The 26,320-nt window shown below is 40.5% G+C and overlaps 1 protein-coding gene across 2 annotated transcripts in view; it reads right to left on the bottom strand.

Moving 5' to 3' along the window:
• Positions 1-7,792: 7,792 nt before the first annotated feature.
• TBC1D9 (TBC1 domain family, member 9 (with GRAM domain)) overlaps positions 7,793-26,320 on the bottom strand; it is a 207,689-nt gene continuing 189,161 nt past the window's right edge. The window contains exons 14-21 of one of the 2 annotated variants that reach the window (XM_006872216.1): positions 20,543-20,641; positions 20,301-20,369; positions 15,047-15,287; positions 14,156-14,221; positions 12,702-12,788; positions 9,703-9,777; positions 9,512-9,615; positions 7,793-8,515 (exon numbers count right to left, since the gene is read on the bottom strand). In XM_006872216.1, the coding sequence (XP_006872278.1) occupies positions 7,793-8,515; positions 9,512-9,615; positions 9,703-9,777; positions 12,702-12,788; positions 14,156-14,221; positions 15,047-15,287; positions 20,301-20,369; positions 20,543-20,641 (1,464 nt within the window). The remainder of the gene's footprint in view (positions 8,516-9,511; positions 9,616-9,702; positions 9,778-12,701; positions 12,789-14,155; positions 14,222-15,046; positions 15,288-20,300; positions 20,370-20,542; positions 20,642-26,320) is intronic. The other variant, XM_006872215.1, reaches the window with a different exon arrangement.

Genomic DNA, 26,320 nt, shown 5'->3' with positions numbered 1-26,320 from the left:
AGCATCTCTACTCTGGAGAGCAAGTTTCAGTGTCTCTTCTGACAAACATTTTGATCTTTTCCTTTTTTCTTGTCTTCTTAATGACTTTTTGCTTTCTTCCTGTATGATGTTCTTGATGTCATCCCACAACTCTTCTGGTCTTCGGTCTTTACATCTCAAGAATAGATTTGATGAAATAGACACTAATGATTGAAGACTAGAAGAGTTGTGGGATAACATCAAGAACATCATACAGGAAGAAAGCAAAATGTCATTAAGAAGAAAGAAGGAAAAGACCAAAATGGATATCAGAAGAGATGCTGAAACATGCTCTTCAGTGTAGAGATGCTAAAGCAGAAATAAATGGAAGAAATGATGTAAAAAAGCTGAACAGAAAACTTCAACAGGCAGCTCAAGAAGAGAGTCAAATATTATACTGAAATGTGCAAAGACCAAGAGGGAAGAACATGCTCAGCATTTCTCAGACTGAGGGGACTGATGAAAAATTTCAAGCCTTGACTTGCAATACTGTAGGTGTCTGTGGGCAAAATATTGAATGATGCAGAAAGCATTAAAAGATGATGGAAGGAATATACAGCATCACTGTGCCAGAAAGAGATGGTCAATGTTCTACCATTTCAAGAGGTAGCAATCTTAACATGGGATCAGGAACCAATGATACTAAAGGAAGAAGTCTACAAGTTTCTCTCAAGGCATTGGCAAAGAATTAAGCTCCGGGAATTGATGGAATTCAAATGGAAATCTTTCCACAAACTGATGAGGAGGCACTTACTCATCGATGCCAAGAAATCTGAAAGACAGCTACCTGGCCAACTGATTGGATGAGATCCCTATTTGTACCCATCAAAGAAAGGGGATCCAAATGAATGTGGAAATCATCAGACAGTATCATTAATATCACATGCAAGTAAAATTTTGCTAAAGATAATTAAATAATGCCTGCCTCAGTAAATTGCCTCAGAAATGCCAGAGGTACAGGCTGGATTCAGATGGGGATGTGGAATGAGAGATATCATTGTTGATGTCAGATGGATCTTGACTGAAAGCAGAAAATACCAGAAAGATGTTCACCTGTGCTTTGACTACACAAAGGCTTTCAATTATTTGGATCTTGACAATCTATTGACAATCAGTAAATTGACAGGGAAATGCCAGAGGTACAGGCTGGATTCAGATGGGGATGTGGAACGAAAGATATAATTGCTGATGTCAGATGGATCTTGACTGAAAGCAGAAAATACCAGAAAGATGTTCACCTGTGCTTTGACTACGCAAAGGCTTTCAATTATTTGGATCTTGACAATCTATTGACAATCAGTAAATTGACAGGGAAATGCCAGAGGTACAGGCTGGATTCAGATGGGGATACGGAACGAAAGATATAATTGCTGATGTCAGATGGATCTTGACTGAAAGCAGAAAATACCAGAAAGATGTTCACCTGTGCTTTGACTATGCAAAGGCTTTCAATTATTCGGATCTTGATAATCTATTGACAACATATTGGAGAATGAGCATTCTGGAACACTTAATTGTGCTTATGGGGAACCTGGACATAGACCAAGAGACAGTTGTTCAAATAAAGCAAGAGGACATTGAACCTGTAGGTTGTTATTCTTCATGTTATCCCACATGAATCTTAGGCTTTCTTCAGATTTCTTTCATTCTTTTTTTCTGCTTACTCTTCTATCTTAGCAGTATTGAGAGATTTGTCTCCAGGCTCACAAATTCTGGCTTCCATTCCTTTAATTCTACTCTTTCGCTATTTCAGTTTATTGTCCGTTTCTGATATCTAGATCATCTAGACATCTTTTTGCAGGTTTTGTATTGTCTTGAATGCTATATCTATTTTATTTGATTATTCCTGTAGTGCTTTTCTGATTTCTTCCTTATTTTCCTCGACCTTTCTCTTGAACATTTGGATGCATCTCAAGATCATTCTCCTGAATTCCTTATCGGTCAGTTCCAAATCCTGCACTCCTTCCAAAGCAAATTCTAGCTTGACACCTCTTGCTCATTTGTTTGAGCTACTCTGTTTTGGTTCTGCACACGAGCAGAAATTTTCTGTTGTTATGCATTGTGGTGTTGTTGTATTTGTAATCATTAGATGAATGTATGTTGGTGTATTCTTCAACTCTCTCCAGTTGCCTCCTGGTAGATATAATCAGGAGATGGTCTTCCCTTTTCACTTTTACTGCTCAGTTCAGAATGGTTTTAGCAGGTGTTGGTTGTTGCAGCTGCTCTGGTGTATAGCAGCTCCTACTGGCTTTTGCCCAGATGGTGGGGTTTTATAGGGTGCAATTGTAGCTTGGCTGTATGGCTGCAATTGCTGTCTCTTGTTGGGTAAGGCAAGAAGACAAAGAGTGCCACCACCACTCCCCATACACAAGACAAAAGGGGGACGGAAAGAAAACCATACTAAAGTCCCAAATCACCAAAACCAAACAAAAACCCATGGCAAAATAGAAGTAAGACTTTAGCATCACTTTATGGCCTCTTGCTTTCAAGTCCACCTGAGAAATTTCAAGCTATTCCTGTCGTACCTTATAATGTAACACAAGGTTTTATTTTTGGCCTTTTTCTTCTCTCCCGCCTCCTACCTTCCCTCAAGTCCATTCATTTCTTCTATTGAAAGCCAGCCCAGGCCTGGCCCACCTGCTTTAGAAGACACTCCTGTTGCAAGTTCTTCCTTCTCTGTGTGTAGCAGAACCTTCCCTGGGGGCGTCCACTTGTTCAGGTATCCTTCTGATCCCCAGAGTGGAAGTGGGTAGACAGAGGAAAACAAAAGTATGAAAAAGGAATGCTCGCACCTTTATCTCTTCTGGTCCAACAGAGCTCAGTGATGGGAATGCTCTCTTGAACCTTTATTCACTCATTCCCATTCAAAATGCTTGTGACAGCTCATTGGCTACCACAAATCAGAAGCCACCTTCTTTCTAGCTTCTGCTCCAAATCTTACTCCCAGCAAGCATTCGATCGCTTTATTTGTCTCTTTATCTGAAGTTAAGAGTTCTGGAAACATCCTCTGAATCTGTTTTGTCTGATATTCCATGTTTCCTTATCATGTTTGGTAAAGTAGAAGATCAGGGGAAAAGAGGAACATCCTCAACAAGATGTATTGGCACAGCCTTGGTAACATGTCTTAATAAAAAAGACATGCTTGAACATGTGTCAGGATTGCTTAATAACTTAGACAAACCATCTTTGTTGTTGTTGTTTAGTGTCATCGAGTTAGTTCTGACTCAAAGTGACCCTGTATTGGGTTTCCAACGAGCAGCTGGTGGATTTGAACTGCCAAACTTGCAGTTCAAACAGAACTTGTGGTGTAGTGCTTGTCCTATAGTGTCACACCAGGGCTCCAAATTACCACAAAAATAAAAGAATGAATGGGTACAAATAACCCAATTAAAAATGGGCACAGGTCATGAACTGACACTTCATTAAGGGAGACATTCAGGCAGCCAACAAATATATAAAGCAATGTTCATGATTATTAGCCATTGTTGTTGTTGTTAAGTGCCGGCGAGTCAGTTCCGACCCATAGCGACCCTGTACAGGGTTTCTGAGGCTGTACATCTTTACGGGAGCAGAAAGGCTCACCTTTCTCCCACAGAGTGGTTGGTAGCTTCGAACTGCTGACCTTAAGGTTTGCAGCCCGATTCGTAACTACTACACTACCAGAGCTCCTATTAGCCATTAGAGAGATGCAAATCAAAACACCAATGAGACATCATCGCACACCAGCAATAACAGTGAAGTTTAAAAAAGCAGAGGACAATAAATGCTGGCAAGGGTATGGAGAGAGTGGGACCCTCCTACCTAGCTGGTGGGACTGTAAAACAGTTCAACCACTCTGGAAAACAGAATGGCGCTTCCTCAGAAAGTTAGAAATAGTAATACCTTATGATCCAGTAGTTTCTCTACTTGGTATATATCCACAAGAAATACAAGCCAGAAAACTAGTAGATATATGCACACCAATGTTCATCACAACACTATTCACAATAGCAAAAAGATGGAGACAGTCTAAGTACCCATCCATGGAAGAATACACAAGCTTTGGTACATACACACAATGGAATACTATGCCACCTTGAAGAAAAACGATAAAGCTGAAAAACACCTCATAACATGGATGAACCTTGAGGACATAATGTTGAGAGAAATTAATCAGTCACAAAAGGACACATATTGCATAAGACCATTATTGTAAAAACTTTAGAAAAGATTTCCAATCTAAAAAAGTCTTTGATGGCTACCAGGTGTGGGAGGGAGGGGTCAGTAATTCACAGGTTAGTGGGTAGACACATATTAGCTCGGGAGATGGGTAGGGGAGTAGATGAACAAGGAAGATGGGAAGATTTAGGGAGGTATGCATGGGCTATATGTATATACAACTTTGGAACAACATGGTTCTGTGATACAGAGATGCAGACATAGTCAGAACGGGTAAAGGGGGGTGGGCAGATATGTTAAGGTGCTTGACTGTCTTGTGGATATTGGTTTCCCCTGCCTTTTATTTGTAAAGTAGACATTTAAGTGTGATCAAAAGAGATATTGGGAATTATGATTACAGAAACTGGTAACCAGTCTTCAGCGTATATCTGATTGAATTAGATAAAAGGGGAATTAGAATTTGCCCAGGGAAATAAGCTTAGTTGTGTCACACCAGGGCCAGCATGGGGCCTTAGATGGAATCCTGGGCCCCACCTAGTGAGGTGCGACATTCCCACTTGAAAAAGACATTCAGACCAACCCTGAGTGGCTAGAGGAACAGAAGATATTTCTTGAAAGAAAGACCAGCAGAGAAAAAGCAGACTGTTTGGCTGTTAGAATATCAAACAATATTTACCTTGAAGTCATCAAGGCAAGAAAAGTCAGCACATTGGGATAAACCCCCTTCTAGGACAGAAACCCAAAAGGAACCCAAGAGCAATCTTGTATACTCTCTAGTGACCTGCTTGTTAGTGGATGTGGGGGAACTACAGTGATGAACCATTGGCCTTGAGATGCAAGAGAGATGAGAAAGGACTGGCTAGTACGAAGTTTAGGGTTGCCTGTGACCTCCTGAGCCCATGGACAGTGACTAGCCATTGGGAACTAGAGTTGGGAGTAAAGTGGCCAGCTGGTAGGAAGTGTGGAGAGGTGTGCAAGAACTCCCAAATTTGCAGATAGTACCCATTTGACCTAGCTTGGATGGCTAGCTGGAACTCTAGGCCCACAGAATGAGAAAGGCTATGTGACTGCAGGCAGGAGGCTGGCTTGCAAAGTGTGCCCTTTGGACAATTAAACGAATATATATTTTCTGTTTTGTATGTGTGTATGAAAAAAGGTGGGCAAGAATAGAGGTAAATACTGTTAACTGATGATTCACTGAGGGGATTGTAATCACTGCAATGAAACAAAAAATGATGTATTGAATGTAAAACTGACAATCTGCTCTGTAAACTTTCACTCAATTCACAGTAAACGCTTAAAAAAAGAAAAGAAAAGAAAAAAAACCCATGTATTGACACAGTGGCAGCAACAATAGGCTCAAACATGGAAACAATAGTGAGGATGGTACAGAAATGGGAAATATTTCCTTCTGCTGTGCATAGGGTTGCTATGAGTTGGAACTGACTGAATGGCACTCAACAATAAACACTAATATCAGAATGTCAAGTTCCCTTGAGAGCAAAATTTCTTACTGTGTTATTCATTGCTGCCCCACCCTCAGTGTCTAGAACAGCTCATAGTGGGTGGTGGAAATTCATAAGATTAGGGCATTCATTAAACCTATTCTAAGGCACAAATATTTCCTCAGCCAGTTCTAGAGATGAGGCATCAATCTGATTCTTTCCTGTTTAAGTATTCTAAGAGATGCTATAAGCTACCTCACCTCTAGATGGATTGGAACCTCCAAATTTTCTGTTAGAAGTAGAGCTCATAACACATTTTCACCACCCAGAGACTTCAATTAAATACATTGTTGTTAAGTGCTGTTGAGTTGTTTCCAACTCTTAGTGACCCTACATAGGGTTTCCTAGGTACAGCTAGTGGGTTTGAACTACTGACTTAGAGTTCAAATAGACCTTATGGTTCTGTGCGTATCCTCCAGCACCACACCAGGACTTCAATTAAATACATAGCAAATATTCCAGAAGAATTTCCACTCCATCATTCTTTATGTAGGATAAGAATTTTAAATTAGATTACCGATGCATTCTCTCCATTATTTTAAATACAATCATTCATATACATCACTACACTATATTCATTATCTCAAAATATTTGTCTATAAAAATTAGTCAAAACGGTTTCCTAATAAAACTTCTCCTGCAAAGTTATCAAAGGAATAATGTCATTAACTTAGCACGAGCTCAAGCACTGAGATCAAAACCATATCTGAGTATCTGATGTATTTTATTTGTTCACATTTATCCTATTTGAGGTTAACACTACTTCATTTGACAGCTTAAAAATCATTCTGTAAACAAAATAGTAGAAAACAGGAGCAACAACTAAAATAAGAACACAATGTGTAATAAAACAAAGGAATGTGCTGAAAGGATTATTCTGAATAAGCAAAGAAAATGTGACCATGATTATAAATTCAACAATAATGAGGAAACAAAACAACTCCCATGTCTGCAAAAAACAAAATCATATTCGTAATTAAAAAAGAAGCAAGAATTCAAAGTGCAGGTGTGCTAGTTTTCATTTCCATATCCATTCAAGAAAAAGATAGAGCACATTATTCTTTTATATAAAGTGACAAGTTCTGTTTCCAAACATTCAGTAACTGTATCTTGCAGACTTTTTCCCCAGTTACATGATTACTACTTTATACTGATTCACTTAAAAGGTGGTCATATGTGATACACGGTATACTTTTCTCAGTCTATGGAGATTACAGAAATGATAAAGTTTAATATTTTAATATTTGCTCTCTTTGCAATGAAAAAGAAGCAGCTGAAAATCCAGTTTCAGAAGTATTAGTACTTTCTTTCAAAACAAATAAAAATGCAACCTTCTGTCATCTTTGCTGCCACATGTCTCTGTCACAAAAGACTGTTTATTTTCACTGAATTCTGGCCAGCTGACATATTTATTAGAATAGACTTTTTTTTCTTTTTTTTAGTGAAGAACTGACCTGGTAATTTTCCAATATGGCCAAACATAAGTGCTATTCCGGCAGTACCTAACAATCATTTACAAATTCATAATTATATAGATCCTTAAGTGTTTTCCCCTTGAAGGGTAACATCTGCTGGATTTTGAATAGAGGGCTTTAATGAAATATATTTCAAATCCTAAAACATAGTTAGAATGCCTCCTAAAGTGGTGTAGTATAGGACTTGCCCCAGCAGAGAAAGCCTTTCTCATTTAAGAACGTTCTTGCATTTATAGCATTTCATTTTCCTTACAGCTCTAATTTTACTTAAAAAGCCCCAAATACACAAACGACGGCCACCTTATTTAATGTTAAATAGCACTATTTTTGAAACCATGTTTACAGCTCAACAGCAAGATTAATAAGTTATAATACACACATATCACTGACAGACTCATCTCTTTTGAGAATCCACGGAATAAACTGTGTTCTGGTAAATCCCCACCCTCCCCCCACCAACAGAGTAAGAGAGTGTACTGTACCTACATTGAGGTGCTTAAATATTTCTTCAACAGTTTTCATTATATTATATTATGAAAACAACTGGCTTCAAGCCAGGATACTAATAAATATTTAATTTAAAGGAAAAAAAGCCCGACACAGAAGAACTTAAAAAAGACCATCCCCTGCCCCTTGTCAGCCTGACATGGAGGAGATCTCGTAGTCACTGGCGGAAGTGAGCGGCTTGCCCATCATCCGGATGTTTTTTGCGCTAGTTATCCTAGCCATCATGCACACAGGCTTGTCAAAGTACTTCACCAGGGCAGGCTCAGTTAACAGGGAGGCAAGGAACTGCTCGAAGGTGATGGCCCAGTCCCGGTCCAGGCTGGTGCTCTGGGGCAGCGCTGCCGTGCCCTGGCCGCTGCGCACCAGGACTGTGTCCTCCCCAATGTCCTCACAATGCAGCTTGTCTTCCTCGTGGGAGCCAGCACTCAGCACCGAGTAGGAGGACATGGAACTATCGTCCTTGGTGTCATCATCCGAGATCAGCATGGAAGAGCAAGCCCCATTGTCCCGGGGCGAGGAGTCCTCCAGCTTAATGTCCTCCATCTGCCCTCCCAGGGAGTGTTCCTCACTGTCGGCTGCCAAACTGGCTGTGAGGGGCTCCACGGACTCCACCACATAAGGCTGGCCTGGCCCTTTCTTGGGGAAGAGCATGCCAGGTATGCCCTGATTGCAGGGTGGCCCACTGCTTCCATTCCCGCCCTCCTTTGCAGGCTGGGTGATGAAGAGTTTGCCCACCTCCCCGATCTCAAGCAGGAGGCTGGTCACCGCTGCCGTGGCGTGGTATAGCTCCTGCTCACTGGGGTCCTCGCTGAACATGTTATACATTGTCTTGCACAGCTCAATAAACTGACCCTGGAAAATGATTTGGAAAAACAAAAGAATGTGATGGTTTTATGGAGAGGACAGAGGCAGGATTGAATACACTAAAAGTACAATTCCATTTGAAAAGATCTCCAGTCTCTGGGTGGTGCAAATGTTTAGCGCCCCCTGCTGCCAACTAAAATGTCGGAAGTTTAAGTCTATCCAGAGACACCTCAGAAGAAAGGTGTGTAGATCTACTAAAATAAAAACCCAGCAACTGAAAACTACTTTGATACACGTGCAGTCAACAGGTATTAAAATCGACTTGATGGCTACTGGTTACAGAATGCTTCCAAGAAATCCTATGTGCAGGATGGATTCATTTGCTTGCGTTAAGTCTTTTTATTGGTTATTGCTTTCATTTTTTTAGCTATGAAAATTCAAACATTCATGAAAGTAGTAAGAATGAAATAAGAAGTTATCATATGCCTATTACCTAGATGCAATAATGGTTAATATGCTGTGCATTTGGTTCACTAGCTTTTTTTCATCTTTGCTTTAGTATTTTAAGGAAATCCTAGACGGCATCTCATTTCACTAGTCATATGCACCTCAGTTTTTCCAAGGTTAGCCCAATCCCTCTCCTCCCAGCCATATCCTTGGTTTCTTGTTGTGTGGCTTAGCATTTTCTATCTTGTGTTATAACCATTTATATTGCTTTACTGATCTCATCACATTCCAACTCTTTAAGGAAGTATATGGGTGATATCTTTATGGCTGAGCACAGTCAACTGTAAGCAGTAAGGCCTTCCCTTTTGAGAATTTGTGTGTCTAATGGCTTGGGATGAGAAACATACATTCTCAAAACTGAATATTTTTTGGCTCATATTTTCTCTGGCAGGTCATTTTCTCACAACCAAGCATACTTTTGAGTCACAAAAATCATGCACAAGTATATTCACACAGATACTTGTTCTACATTTATCTATAATTGGAAAACAGAGCTTCAAGGTTTGAAAAGGACGCTTTAAACTCTTAGGCACTCACCTGATTCAATTTGGGTAAATCCTTTGCATTCTTTGACTTAGATTTATTTTCTGGCGTCCAAAGTCTCAAGTAGTTACGGTTTTCTTGAGAATTTGCCCTCTTTCCTAAAACCCAAATGTGAAGAAATATATGTTCAAAGGTCAAGAATAAGTATTCAACTAGCAGAGAGAAAGAGAAGAGAAAATAAGTACCTTTGTCTGACTTTAGACTCACTGTAACAAAACCATCATCTGCACTCTGCTTGCTTCTGCTGTCCAATCCAACAACTACCAAGAGACATTCAGAAGAAAAAAACAAAACAAAACAGAATGTTATATAATATACCCACAGACTTAGCATTTGTAACAGAAAGTAAAAAAGGCTGTCAGATTTAGAAAATGAAAACATGGGACACTCATTTAAATGTGCATTTTTGATAAACAAGTATTTTTTTAAAATATAAGTACGTCCCATGCAACATTTTTTAGTCTAAGTATATCCCAAATATTGTAGAAACCCCTGCCATTGAGTTGGTTCTGACTCAAAGTGGTCCTACAGGACAGAACAGATCTGCTCCTTCAGGGTTTCTGAGACTATAAATCTCTACTGGGAGAGACAGCCTCATTTCCTCCTTAGGAGTAGCTGGAGGGTATGAACTGCAGATCTTGCGGCTAGCAGTCCAACGCCTAATCCAGGTTTCCTACAAATATTGTATGGCATATACTCATTATACTAAAAACTTCTATGTTGTTTATCCGGAATTCAAATTTTACTAGGTGCCTTGTATTTTATCTGGCAACCCTACTTCTAGGTAAAGGACTTAAAAACTGTGGTGGCTGCCCCCAGTGAATCTCTCTCTCTCCTATTAGCACGTCTATCTTCAGGATTTCTGATACGGTGCTGTAGCATAAGCATTGGACCACATGGTTCGTTTGAACTGCAAGGACAGCTGTTCAAACTCATACGCCACTCTTTGGAAACCCTATGCAGGGTGGGTATGAGTCGCAACTGACTCAATGGCACTTACTAGCAACAGCAACTCTGCATACATGGCATTCATTTCCTGCCAGCCCCAGCAAAAGATCAAGAATACAGTCTTTTAAGAAAATGAAAATTAATGTTGATTAAAAACTACCACCACCACCACCAACAAAATCTTTTGGGTAAAGTTTTGCTAAAGTGTTGTGTGTCCTAAAATTCCTTCAGCTTCACAATTTGGCATTTCAAAAATACAGTCTTCAAGGAACCCACTTATAATTGTTTTCTTTGTTCTTAAAACAGGGCATCTACAGGGCAGGGAGCTCTGGTAGCATAGTGGTTATGAATAGGACTGCAAGCCACAAGGTCAGCAGTTCAAAACTACCAGCTGTTCTGCGGGAGAAAGATGAGGCTTTCTACTGCCATAAAGATTTACAGCCTCGGAAACCCTGTACAGGGTCACTATGAGTCCACGGCACACAACAACAACAACAACAACAACAACAATAACAGGGCAGGGAAGGACTTCCAAGGGGAGAAGTGTTTATCATTCTCAGATTCCCATTCGGCTTGTCAGCTGGAGTGCATTCCAGCATGTCTTCAGACATACCAGTAGGTGGCAGGCTATGGGCTAGATTGACCACTACTGTATTGTTGTAGTTAAGTGCTGTCAAGTTGATCTGACTCATAGTGATTCCTGTATAGGGTTTCCAAGAAGTGGCTGGTGAATTTGGACCACCAACCTTGTGGTTTAAACTGACCTTGCAGCCCCCTGCTTTATCCCACAGTGCCACACCTGGACTAGTGTTCAATTAATCTCAGCAGCTTTTAAGACAGTGAGGACAATACATACTATACATCACCTTTCCCTTTAATGTTGAAAATGATTGAGAAAACAAATATTCAAAATGTTTCATGTATGGTAACTTATCAAACGGATATTATACACTATTTGGAAGCTATTTTTCAAAGAATTTTTAACGACATGGCTTCCATAAGTGCGATGGCTTTTAAGAGAAAAAAGTGGGATACATAATTGCATAGGTAGCTCTATCCCATTTATACGTATTAATTATTCTAATTACATATGTCATATGAGTTAAAAAGACTTAAAGGGACTTCAAAAAGTTTGTGGAACAATAGAATTGAAAGATAGTTTTTTCTATGAATGTTTAAACGCCCTCTCGTATTTCAAGATAATATAGTAAGATTTTAAGACATTTTTATGCATTTTACTTATATTTGAAAAATTTCAACAGGAAGCATTATTCCTTTGGGGATTAAAAAACATTTGTTAAAGCATCTTTCAGTGAGATTAAATGCTACTGGCATGTGATTATTCTTGAAGCATTTTTGAAACATGTAAATCTTTCCTGAAATGAGTGTCTGCTGAGGGATATACAAGGGGGGTCACAAAGTTTGTGGCCAATGGAATGAAAAGATAATGGAAAATGCCCAGACACTTTTTGAAGCTCCTTGTATGTCTAAAACTTTGTAGCCAGAATTCAGTTGTTAACAATGTTAAGAATATTGTAGGACATGTTAATAAGATATCGTGCTCAAGCTTTCTTGCTTTGTCTCAGTGAATTCAGACAACAACCAGTATGACAGTTATTGTCTCCATTTTCCAAACAAGGAATCTGAGACTGAGAGATACAAAGAACTGGTCCTAGGTCACTTAGATAACAATATAGAGAGCTAACATTCTGTCCATGGCTCCTACCTTCAAGTTTATAGTTTTTATAATAATAAAAAGACTGAGTTTAGCTTATCCCCCCTCCATTCAATCACCTCAATGCCTAGAGTTTTAAAGCAGGTCTAACCTGTGCTTATTTGGGGATGACAAAATTTACGAAGTAAGAAACTTAGGAGAAACCCACATTTACTATCAGATTTAGATGAAGACACAAGCTGCCCTAATTATAAGGTAAATAACTGCCTGCAGTTAACAAGCTGAGAGACATTGCTTAGATCCATAAAAACAAACTAGCACATGACTTAGTCTATAAATGTACAGATATATACAATCATGCCTGTGTAGACTGAACAATCACACAGAGCAGAGCTCAGCAAATTTTTCCGTAAACATTTTAGACTTTGGACAGTAACATGTGGGGCAGCTGTATTCACAAAATTCAATGATTGGCTCACTTTGGAGGCAAGTCTTTATCATAACACAGAGAGGATGCTGTCGAAATGGGATACAGTACCTGTGATGAGAAAGGCCACTTACCATGTGTACATTCGGGGGTGATATCTTCAAAGAAGTATTGAGTTGCTTCAAAAGCAGAATCTGGCTCATCTTGATCAGAGGATGGCTCTGGAGACGGGAGGAAAGATAATTCTTTTTTCATATTGGCAAGGTCATAACTCAATGAAAGTGTGCTTTAATTATTACAGGAAATGACACAGAGGAGGATGACAAGTTAAAGATACAGAAGTTTGGCAGAGTGACACCACTGGGTTGCCTGGAATGTTACTGCCTCTAAAACCCTTAGAAGTAAGGAGGAGGGCGGGACTTTGTCCTTTCAAATAATACCACCAAAATCATCCCTTCCTTTTTCTAGTTCATGAAGAGTTTTCCAAATCCCGTGGAAATATGTTTTATACATCAAACCACAGGACACTGCATGCTATATACACAATTCCCAATCTGTGCTATTGTGTACTGTGTACATTCCCACTCATGAACACCCCACATGTGCAGACTTGTTGCTGTTGTTAAGTGCTGTCGAGTTGGTTCCGACTCACAGCCACCCTGTAGAGGGTGTTGTAAGGATGGCTGGTGGGTTTGAACTGCCAACTCTGTGGTTTTTAGTCCAGTGCTGATCCTACATATAGTTTTACTCTATCTCTGTTTTTAGGGTTCACCCCCACCCCTATTTTTTCTAGCATTTCCTAGTATATTAACATGTATTTCTAGCATGTAGTAAATCGTGCCTTTCAGTTCATCACAATAACAGATATTACTGACTAGCTTAAATGGAAGCCAACCATGTTTAAAACTGAACTCTTCCCACCTAAAACCTTCTATATCCCAGTTAATGTTAGAATTGCTGCCCCAGACCCACAAGCTCAGAGTCTCCTATATGTTATCTCTTTCAAAATCCTTGTATTTTGCCAAATGCTATTTATTTTTCTGCTTCCATATGCCCGCTCTTTCCTATACCACAGTGCATAGAGAATCAAGCACATGCTTGTTCAAAGAAACTGCAAATAATTGTCATTGAGTTCCTTTGTAGTGGCCACCAGTGCTTGTTTAAAAAAAAAAAAAAATTAAGTTTTTATTGTGAATTGTTTAGAGGGCAGATCATTAGTTTTACATTCAACCAATCATATACTTTGTTTCATTACAATGATTATAATCCCCTCTATATACCATCAGTTAACAGTATTTCTCTCTATTCATTTTAGCTCTTTTTTTTTTAAACAATCAGGCATATGTAACAATTTAAACCACCAAAGGGCACATTCTGCAAGTCTGCCTCCTGGCTTCCAGCTCTCAGTCTCTCTCTTTCCATGACCCTTGAGTCCTCAGCTGCTCCCTTTCTCCATGTCCCCATCTCTGCCTCCATCTCTGGTCCCACAAGTGCTTTTGTGTGTCAAAAAGAAGCATACAGCTTCAGATGAGAGGTTCCAAGTCAGCTCCTGGTTACAAGTACACACGCTGCGAAGTCGCTCACTTACCAGGTAAAACGTGCATTTTGTACAAGAGTTTGAGCTTTTCTGTGAGGTCCCCGTGGCATGCGGCACCTAAAAGTCACAGAAGTACCAATTTGAAATGCTTTGTCTCAAGATGACTTAACCTTCCTCATGGCAACATGGAGAGAAAAGAGACTTCTACTCAGACTGCAGGATTTTTTAGTCCTATGTGAAAAACATCGTGAAATGTTTCAATGAAATATTAAAATCTTTTGTATATGCTAGATTGTTAGGTGCTGTTGAGTCAGGTCCAGCATGTAGTGAGCTTAGGCACAGCAAAGCAAAACACTGCCTGGTCCTGTGTCACCCTCACAGTTGTCCCTGTGTTTGAGCTCACTGTTGCAGCCAAGGTATCCATCTGTTCTTTTATTTGCTGACCCTCCTCTTTACCAAGCATGATGTCCTTCTCCAGGAACCGATCCTTCCTTATAGCACATCCAAAGTATGTACGATGAAGTCCAATATATCCTTTGATTTCCTGACTGCTGCTCCATTTAAATAACTATATATTATTTAAAAGAAAAGGCAATTCACCCAAACATTTCTTTTTGTTTCTTGTAAAGTTTTTATGGTCTGTGGTTTTGGTGTTTAAGTTAGTATTTTATGTTCTTGCATATCCTCTGATAATGTACTTTTAACTAGTGTTGAGGGATGTCTAATGCAGAAGACAATGATTTTTCCATACAATATATTGATTAAGTAAAAAAAATTTTACAACCAGTTGGAAAACCTTGGTATGTGGCTCTCTGTCCTGAAACTCAATATTCTGTGACTTACAGACTGTGGCCCTGTAGCAGTATTGATAACCATCAAGGTTACCTCCCCATTGCCCCAACCCTGTGGCTCCCTACTCATGCAATAACATTATATCCTTACTTAGCCCAGAGACAAACTCTCGGAAATTAATCAGAGAGTCTCCATTTTCATCTAATAGCTGGAATAAGCGGGAAGCCAGAACATCAGAGTGGGTTCCGCATGCCCACGGGAAGAGAAGAGCAAACATCCCCTTGAATTGCTCGAAGTCAATGCGGTATTGTTCCAGGTAAGGCAAGCTGGGGTCATGCCGGTCCAGTGCATTGCTGCTCCCACCCCAGTAGCAGCTGGTTAGATGCTCTGCCTGAGAAACCAAAGAACAGAATGATTACTGGGGTATCTATAGTATAGCAAATAAGGGCTATTTGGAGAACTCCTTTAGGACAACCCATGTGCGTCCCTGGGCCAATGCTCTGTCCTCACATCTCCTCTGCTGTTTCCTCATTTTACACATACCTCCACCTGACCACTTCCCCACCAACTCTACGCCAGCCATTTCTGTAGTTTACATCTGCCAGAAATGGATTCGGTTCAGTTACTGGAAATAGGTGAAAAAAGAGTGACAAACTCTCCGCCCCTCCCCTTTACACACATAGTCACAAAAATTTAAAGAAATGATTCCCATAAAGGGGGATACATAATCAAATTTTTTTTTTAAATAATTAGAATATTTATCTGAAAAAGATCTATAATTTAGGCAATGTTATACAAGGTCGCTTAGCCAGTTAGTGAATGTAGAATCATGATAAAATTGTGGGTTTACTGATTTCCTGTTTAGTGTCCCATCTTTACACAAACTCCTCTGCTTTCCTTGGTCATTGAAAGCACTTAAATATCATTATAAGTTCTCCCCTGCTAAAAAACCAAAACCTATGGCCATTGAATCGAATCTAACTCAGCAATCCTATAGAAGCTTTCTGAGATGAAATCTTTACAGAACCAGACAACCATATCTGTCTCCTGAGCAGTGGATGGTGGGTTTGAACCTCCAAGCTTGGTGTTATCTGACCAATGCCTAACCCACAGCACCACCAAGGCCTCTTAAATATCATCAAGGTCATGGTCAATTGACAAATGTGAAGTTTTTCGAGTTTGCATATCTGGAGTTCTAGAGAAAGTATTAGTAGGAACCACTTTGGTGAAGAGAATAGATAGCCAGATGCAGCAAGGAGCTTGCCATTTCTGTCCTTGGAAACAAGGTAGCCTTTTATTCTGGCATCATACTGACTGGTTGAAATACACGCCCATTCTACGAAGACTGCACAAATGAAGCGAACAGGTCTGGAAAGACACAAATACGCACACATACACAGAGGTACACGTTTACGGTTAACTCTGGGTGGTAGGTAGGGAAAGAGGAGGAACACAAAAAAACGGACTTTATTTTTACTTTATTCATGTATTGTACTGTTTATTTTACTATAAGCATGTATACTTTTTGTGAGAAAGATGAGGCTTTCTGTTCCCACAAACATTTAAGGTCTTGGAAACCCTAGGCAAGGTCGCTATGAGTCGGAACCGACTCAATGACACTTACCAACAACAACAATGCATACTCATGGCAATGTTAAGTGCCATTGAGTTGCTTCTGACTCATAGCAACCCTGTATAAGGTTTTGGAAGAGCAGCTGGTGAACTTGAACTGTCTACCTTGCGGTTCAAACCGACCTTGCAGTCCAGCACATTAAACCACAGCACTACAGGGCTCTCTCTCTATATTTATATATGTTGTTGTTAAGTGCTGTCGAGTTGCTTCTTACTCAAGAAACTCTATAAAGGGTTTCCGAGGAGTGGATGTTGAGTTTGAACTGCTAACCTTGCAGTTCAAACCGACCTTGAAGTACAGTGTTTATCTTATAGTGTCATGCTGGGATTCTATACATATGGTACTAGGAAAAAAAAAAAAAGCACTTTCAAAACAAATCTTTCTCTTTGCCTGTGGTTAAGTGTGGTTGGCTCGATTCCAACGCATAGCAACCCTGTATAGAGTTTCTGAGGAACTGATGGTTTTAAACTACCAACCCTGTGGTTAGCAGTCCAATGCTTAACCTATGTTGCCACACCAGGACTGCTCCCCTTGCCTCTGTTGTTGTTAAGTGCTTTTGAGTCAGTTCCAACTCACAGCAGCCCTATAGGAGTGGCTGGTGGATTTGAACTGCTGACCTTGCACAAAGCAGTCCAGGGCTGATCCTACAGCACCACACTAGGACTCCATATTCCCCTTGCCTAGGGGGTTCTGAAAAAGGAAACAGGGTAAGTTAGTTGTGAGTAAGGAGTGGAAGTTGGGAGACAGCAGCTGGTAAGTGAAGAGGCCTTAAGTCTGGTTCTTGTAGTGCAGCCCTTAAGGAAGCTGAGTCACAGGGGAGGGAGGGCACTTTGGGGTTGCATTCCTGGCTGCAGGACTGAAGCAGAGGGCAGGAAGGCAGGGTTGAATTATTTGCTGGCAGGGAATCATCATGGGTGGAGTTCAGCAGCCCTCTGTGGCCAGGAAGGTGTTGGTGAGACCTTCCTGGGATTTATCTTGCATTTAACTGAGCTATGCCTGTCTATGGTGCTGTAGGCTGTGCATAAAGGCTGCCAACCACAGATCAATTAAAACCTACCAGTTGGTCCTGGAGAAAACAATGAGACCACTCCAGTGAAGATTTACAGTTTTAGAAGCCCTAAGGAGTAGTTCTACTCGGTTCAGTTGGGTTGCTATGAGTCATAATTGTCTCCGAGGCTGGGGATTATGCCAGTGAATGAAGGTTACTTAAACCACAGTCACCTCAGCACCCAAGTTTCTTTGAAATCATGTTCGAACTTGAGGTCAGGTACTAACATCTGCCAGGAGCAAAGATGAAGGTAATCTCTGGAGCTGCGTGATCTAGGGAAACTTATTTAACCTTTCTGTGTCTCAAATTTCTCTTGTAAAATGGGGGTGATAATTATCATACCTACAACTCATAGGACTTTTAGAAGGATTACAGGAGTGAATCTAGATCTGTTAGCTGGGGCAGTGCCCAGCACACAGGAAATACTCAGTGTCAGTGCTCATAAACTAATAGCACAGAGTAGGGACCCAAAATCGATACCACTGTTTTTGGTTTCCATTTAAAAAGCTATTCTTGCTGAGCAAGAAATCCTGCACTTATGGATATAAATTTGAGGAAAATAAGAATTGCGTGAAAACAGAGAGAAGAGAGAAGAGAAGGGGGAAAGAGGAGAAGGGAGGGGTGATCACACACACACATAAAGCTATCCTCTGGGATGTTCTTTCTTCTTTGAATTGGTAATCCGGTTACATTGTTGGACGCCATAGAGTAGATTTCCACTCACACCCATGTGACACAGTCGGAATGCCCCATAAGGCTGCCATCTTTATGAGAGAACACTTCCAGGTCTTTCTCCCAAGCGGAACCATTGGGTGGGTTCAAACTGCCACCTTTTTGGTTACCGCTTAACCACTGCACCACCAGGACTCCTTTCCAATGGTCTTAAGAGGTGGGGATTTTAAGTCTTATGTTTTAAGTGCTCTAAAGTGACTGACTTTAGGGATCCTGGAAACCACCAGAACTCTTGTACATCTTAGTCATATCTTGAATAACAAAAAATTGTTGTTGTGGTTAAGAGCCTTGAAGTTCGTTCCAACTCATAGTGACTCTGTATAGGGTTTCTGAGGAGTGACTGGTGAGGTTCACAGTCCAGTGCTTATCCAACAGCACCACACCAGGACTCCACCAGATACACTGTCGTTAATAAGTGCTGTTGAGTAGGTTCTGACTCATAGCAACCCTGTATAGGGTTTCCAAGGAGAAGCTGGTGGATTTGAACCACAGACCTTGTGGTTCTCACTCTAGTGTTGATCTTATACTGCCATACCAGGAGTCTGACCATATACAAAGAGCTATCCAAGTTGTGATTATGATAAAACTGGTCCCCACATAAAAGGCACCCTCCAGACATTTTTCCTGCCAATTGTCATCTTCGATGTTATATACCTATGACGCTATATTTTTCTAGAAGAAAACAGTATGTATTACTTTATTTGCTCATATAATAAATACTTTCTTACGAAGGATCATGGTTGCTATGGCTAAATTATGAAATGGAAAGCACAGAACCTTAGTTGATTAAGATTTTCCTTAAACATTCCAATTGCCCTACTCTTTATTTCGCTATTTGTGGTGCTGAGGGTCAATGAGTTGGACTGTAAGGTAGGTTTGAACTGGAAGATCGGCATTTCAAGCTCACCAGCTGCTCCTTGGAAATCCCATATAGGGTAGCTATGAGTTGGAACTGACTCAACAGTACTTAATAAGAAAAAGAAAAAGGATGCTATACAGCTTAATAAGGAGCCCTAATGGAGTACTGAGTTATGTGTCGGGCTGCTAACCTCAAAGTCAGCAGTTTGAATCCACCAGCTATTCCACAGAAAAATGATAAGGATTTCTGCTCCCATAAAGATATGAAGCCTTGGAAAGCCTGTCTTGTTGGTGTTAAGTGCTATCGAGTTTGTTCTGACTTACAGTGACCCTGTATAGGGTTTCCAAGAAGCGAATGGTGAGTTTGAACCGCTGACCTTATGGTTCAACAGGACCTCATGGTCCAGTGCTTTATCTCACAGTGCCACACTAGGTCACAAAGTGTCAGAACTGACACCACCACCATGACCACCATACTTACTATATGAGCTCTGGTGTGGCACTGTAGGATAAGCACTGGACTGCTAACTGCAGGTCGGCAGTTCAAACCCAGCAACCACTCTTATAAACTCTGTATGGGGTTCTTTGAGATGCAACCCACTCAATGGCACACAACAACAAAAACAATACACCTTAGTATAGAAAATTAAAGTTCACATAACTTTACGCAGATTGTAAACTTCATTGATATTGTCCCAGAAGAGTATTAATATAGTAATACCACATATTCTGGAGTCCTGGTGTGGCACTGAGGGTTAATGCGCTAGACTGCAGAGTCAGTTTGAACTTCAAAGTTGGAAGTTCAAACTCACCAACTGCTTCTTGGAAACCCTACACAGGGTCACTGTGAGTTGGAACCAACTTGACGGCACTTAACAACAACAACCACTGTTTCTCAGGTCCAATGAACCAGCTAGAATTTATACTGATTAGAAGAGGGCAAACATATCAATTATAATTATAAAACAATATGCTTGGTTTTCATAGTCAGTATTCCAGTTTTGAGGTCTATCTTCATATTTATGCATGTTGAGAGTCATGTTCCACTTAATAATGGAATAGAAAACTAACTAGCCTGTTAACGTGACTTCTCTTTCCCCCTTGCATGTACCTGAGTTTACTTTTAAAGTTACCTTGAAAAGAGCATAAAGTTCTTCTAACTCATCAATGGTAAACGAAGTCTCGGTCACAATGGTGCGTACCTGTCGAGATAATAAACAGACAATCTCACACACTCGCAAAACACCCTGTTGAGAAAGTTCCTGACTCTCTTCTTTTAAATCATCTTCAGTTCTGTCAAGAAGGGATTTCTGAGCTGGTAGGGCAGGGGAAGGGTGGAGGCAGGAGGCCACGTGCTGGTTCTCTGAGGTCTTACCACATTGCGTTTCGTAGTATCCTCAAGTGTCTGGATCACTTTCAGTCTCTGTTTGAATCTCATCTGCTCAATCAAATCTGCCCGAATACTTCCAAATTTCTGAAAAGAAGCAATATTGGCATTTCTGAAAAGTCTATGGAAGTCCACCCTGTCTGCAGAATCTATGGAAACACAATCCTGACACACACAAGAGATGGTCTGTCACATGATGGGGTGTCTACTCCATACCTTTATCGACAAAAGAAATGCTCATGCTCCTTAGCAGCTGAACTAAATTTCAAAAGCCAAATGAGTCTTGCTCAAATCAGTATTTTTTCAAGGAGTAAAGGCCACTTGTGTAGAGTGGGAAAAAAGATTTAAGGTAAGAATTTTCTTGACAAAAAGGAAGTTATTGTTGTTAAGTGCCGTTGAGTCATTTCTAACTCATGACTCTACACAGGGTTTCCAAGGAGCAGCTGGTGTGTTTGAACCACTGATATTGCAGTTAGCAGTCCAGCCCTAGCTTTCCTACAGCACCACACTAGGCAACCAAAGCTAAATCTTATATTGGAAGGATGGAAGAAACATTTGTAAAAGGATCCTTTCTTTTCATCTCTATTTATCCTTCTGATTCAGAATTTGATGTCATATGTCTTTGGCACCGGGGGCTAGCTATCTCTTCAAACTCGAAAATGCCTAACGTTACCTAAGTATTTGTTGATCTAAATTTCCAAAACCAAATGAGTCTTCCTACCTGAAAGTAGAAAAAGAATATAAGTTTTGAATCTCTTTTAGTGAGAACAAAGACAAAAGAAAAATGAAACTGCTTACAGCATGAAATTTAATCTATAGGAGCAAGGATTTTGTTATTAAGTGCCATTGAGTCAGTTCCGACTCATAGCGACCCTGTGTAGAGTTTCCGAGGAGCAGCTGGTGAGCTTGAAGTGCCGACCTTGCAGTTCAAACCAACCTTGCAGTCCAGCACATTAACCCACAGAGCCACACCAGGACTGGTTAAATACATTTAAGACATGTGAATTGATAGACCTTTATCAAGTGCTGGTAAGGATGTGGTACAACCAGTACTAGCATTCATGGACTGCTGGTGGAAGTATAAACTTGTGTAGCAATTTTGAAACTCTATCTGGCAATCTACTGAAACTGAACAGATAAATACACATATCTATGACCCAGAAATTTCACTTCTACATAAGAGGGGGCTTCACAAAGTTCATTATCTTTCAATTACATTTTTCCATGAACTTTTTGAAGTCCCCTCATATATAACTGTGTTGGAAGAAGTACAGTCTGAATTCTCCCTGAAAACCAGGATGGCTAGACTTTGCCTCTCAAACTTTGGACAAATTGTTAGGAGGGACCAGTCTCTGGAGAAGGATAACGTGTTTGGTGAAATGGAGAGTCAGAGAGAAAGACGAAGACCCCAATGAGATGACTGGCACAGTGGCAACAGCGATGGACTTAAATGTAGCAATCAGTGATTGTGAATCTGGTGCAGGACTGGGCAGTGTTTCGTTCTGTTGTGCATAGGGTTGTTATGAGTCGGTGCCAAGTCATGGCACCTAACAACAATGTATATAACTGGAGGAAGATATTGATGGGTTTGAATTGTTGAACTTGCGGTTTGCAGTCTAGTGCTTATCCTACAGCACCACACCAGGACTCCAGATACACAGCGCTAACCAATTAGAGATCGTGGTAAAATTGGTGCCAAAATAAAAGATCTTCCAGATTCTTTTTCTGCCAACTGTCATTTTTATATATGATGCTAATGACATATTTATGACAATAGTATTTTTTCTAGGAGAAAAAAGTATGCATTGCTTTAATTGCTCAGACAATACTTTCTTACTAAGTGGTTATCAAGGTGGTTGTTATTGTTGCTGTTAAGTGCCATCAAGTCTGTTCCAACTCAGGGTGACCCAGTATTTGGGTAGACATGTAACTGCTCAAATTGGTCAGGTGATTAGATGTGATGTGAGTTGCAGTGATACAGCCTCTTTTGGAGGGGCTCTCACCCAACGAAATGCTGAAACGAGGGCAAACAAAAATTGGCTCAAAATAAACTGTATGATCCAAACAAGGACGGAGGCCCAGATACGTCTCAGCAATTTCACATTTCAGTTTCCATGCAAATAACTAATTCATGAATACAATAACAATCCATTTTCCAGTAAATAGTATTTAGTGGTGTTGGGCCTAAGATTATTTTAATTATCAAAAATTTCCCTTTCCTTAACCAATAAAATAATCCATTTTCATTTACTTCTGTCTCACTGTTTATCTGAATGTTTCTGAAAATATGTCTCATTGCCCAATCTCATCAGCTAAGCAAATAATCTGAGAAAATGGACTATATGAAGAAGAATGGGGCAACAGAATTGGAGGAAGACTCATTAACAACCTGCAATATGCAGATAACACAACCTTGCTCTTGCAGATGAAGCTCAAAGGCTACAACCTTCAGTATGGATTATATTTCAACAAAGAAAACAAAATCATCACAACTGGACCAGCAAGCAACATTATCATAAATGCAGAAAAGATTAAAGTTGTCAAGGATTTCATTTAACTTGGATCCATAATTACCACCCATGGAAGTAACAGTCAGGAAACCAAATGATGTACTGCATTGGGCAAATCTGCTGCAAAAGATCTCTTTAAAGTGTTTAAAAGCAGAGATGTCACTTTGAAGATAAAGCTACACCTGACCCAAGCCATGATATATTTGATCTCCTCATATGAATGGCAAAGCTGGATAATGAATAAGGAAGATGAGAAAATAATTGGTGCATCTGAATTATAGTGAAGAATGCTGGACTGCCAGAAAAACACACAATTTTGCTTTGGGTGAAGTATAGACATAATGCTCCTTAGAAGTGAGGCTAGTGAGATTCTGTCTCTTTGTACATTGGACATGTCATCAGGAGGAGCAGTCCCTGGAGAAGGACATCATCCATGACCAAACAGAGGGTCAGCCAAACAGAGGAAGACCCTCAATGAAATGGACCGACACAAGGGCTGTAACAATGGGATCAAACAGAACAATCATGGGATGACACAAGAGTGGGCAGTGTTTCATTCTGTTGTACATAGGGTCACTATGAGTTGGAACTGATTTGACGGCACCTAACAACAAAAACCCTATACGGGTTGGCTATGGGTTGGAATCGACTCAACGGTACTTAAAAACAACAACAACAATAACCTTCCTTTGATGGGTAGAGAGGCTGATTTGCCCTCCTGGCTACTGATACCAAGTACATAGCCCTTCGTTTCTTACTGATGCTTCCTTTCTGTCCCCTACAGACTTGAGACATTGAGCAAATGGCTCAGTAAAAGGAATGAGGTGAAGCTGACTCTGCTCCAAATTCCACATCTATATTCTCTAGTCCTTTACTGCCCACCATTGTTCCTGAATGGAGGAAGACTTCCTCCAGCTCTGCTGGGCAGCCACTTTGTGGTTTACTTTAGCTTTCAAAGCTTTCACTTGTACTGCCAGGAAGACAGAGTGAAAAAGACCACAAGGGCCAAGCTCCATCAGTAGGCTCCTCCTTTCTAAATCCTCCAGAGAAGGCTTTAAATATTTAAATGCAGTTCCAGAAAACAAACAAACAAAACCCCTAGCAAACTGAGTTGAAGCCATAAGACCCATGGAATGATTTTGAACAAGTCTGCCCTCCATTTATAAGACCAAACATCCATGATTTATTTCTGTTTTTAAATAAGATAAAAATCACCCAAATTATGCTAAAAATATCTCTTAAATCTCTCTTAGTCTGTGGAGTAGTTATTCTTCAGGTATTCAGCACAGGATTCAAGGCAGTTGGCCTGAGGACTGAGCACCATTCAGAATGTAGAGTTCTTTCTTGAATCAGAAAATCTCCAACACACTCAACATACCAAGGCTCTACTTTGAAAGAATGGAAGGAGAGAAAGTTGAATAGAATATTAATCTTTGGACATACAAGGGGGCTTTAAAAAGTTCATGGAACAATTCCACTATCTTTTAATTACATTTTCCCAGATTAACTTTTTGAAGCCCTTCAAACCATTAATGGGAGGTTATTGCTGTTGTTGTTATGTGCCGTAGAGTTGGTTCTGACCCATAGCGACCCTGTACAGGGTTTCTGAGGCTGTAAATCTTTACGGAAGCAGAAAGCCTCATCTTTCTTCTGTGGAACAGCTGGTAGTTTCGAACTGCTGACCCTGTGGTTCTCAGCCCGATTCGTAACCACTACACTCTAAGAAATGGGAGAAGGATTCTCAGATACAGTCAAAGAGTGTTTCCCCTAAATACAAATCTGCCTGCTCCAATGACCGTAGAGGAAACTGTATGCACATGTGTGTATGTGGGGGTGGCAGGGGGAGGTAGATGTTCAGGAGTAAGAAGTTGGGTGAGGAGGGCAAAAGAGAAGACAAAGAGGGACCAGGATACGAAGTCAGTATAATTTTTCTCCATGGAATTCCATGTTTATTGAATAAATTTGCCCCTCTAGGGTACTCTAAGGAGCTCTGGTAGCGTAGTGGTTACGAATCGGGCTGTGAGCCGCAGGTCAATCTGGAAGAGAGGAGCAGTTAGAAACTACCAGCTGTTCCGCGGGAGAAAGATGAGGCTTTCTGCTCCTTTAAAGATTTACAGCCTCCGAAACCCTGTACAGGGTCACTATGAGTCGGAACCAACTCCACGGCACATAACAACAACAACAAGCGTACTCTGGATTTCTAGTGTGGCACTGTGGGTTAATGCACTGGACTGCAAAGTTGGTTTGTACTGCAAGGGTCAGCAGTTCAAACTCACCAGCTGCTCCTCTGAAACCCTATATAGGGTTGCTATGGATCAGTACCAACTCTAAGGCGCTTAACAACAACAACTACAAGAGTACTCTGGAGTCCTGGTGTGGCATTGTGGGTTAATGTGATAGAATGCAAACTCAGGTTCAAGCTCACCAGCCCTCTTAGGAACACCTATACAGGGTCACTATGGGTCGGAACCAAGTCGACAGCATTTAACAACAACAATAACAAGGTACTCTGCTTTTTAAAGGAGCCTCAATGAGTTACAGTATTCTCATCCATGGGACACCTCATAAGTTTTTGTGAGAAAGCAGGCCCATAAATCCGAACCTAAAAGTTGTTGTCATTATGTGCCGTCGAGTCAGTTCTGACCCATAGCTACCCTGTACATGATTTCCGAGGCTGTAAATCTTTACAGGAGCAGAAAGCCTCATCTTTCTCCTACGGAACAGCTGGTAGTTTCAAACTGCTGACCTTAAGGTTCACAGCCCGATTTGTAACCACTACGCTACCAGAGCTCCTTGAACCTAAATGTAGGCGTCTCAAAATACCCATACCTGTGTGTAGCAAAAGAGAACAGAGAAAGAGGTGCCACATAAGGTAAATATGTTGCTATGGTTAGTTGCATTAACTTACGGCAAGCACACACACACACACACACACACGAGCACACACACATGCACATATGAGTATAACAGAACAAACTGTTGTCTGTCCCGGCACCATCTCCATAACTGTTGCTATGTTTGAGTCCATTGGTGTAGCTATTTTGTCAGTCCATCTCCCTGAGGGTTTCTCTTGTTTTCACGGACCCCTCTACAATACCAAACATCATGTCTTTAAGGTAAATATGTTACAAACAAACAAACAAACTAAATAGACAATTCCTATGGAAAATATTTGCGTGAAATGACAAAATATTAGCTGTGTCTTGAATATGCTGGTGAAGGGGTACTAGATAATGAGAAGCGTATTCAGCAGCTA

This window comes from Chrysochloris asiatica, unplaced genomic scaffold (genome assembly GCF_000296735.1).
Source record: "Chrysochloris asiatica unplaced genomic scaffold, ChrAsi1.0 scaffold00187, whole genome shotgun sequence".
Lineage (NCBI taxonomy): Eukaryota > Metazoa > Chordata > Mammalia > Afrosoricida > Chrysochloridae > Chrysochloris > Chrysochloris asiatica.
Note: the sequence above shows the minus strand (reverse complement) of the source record. Positions and strands in the feature narration are given on the sequence as shown.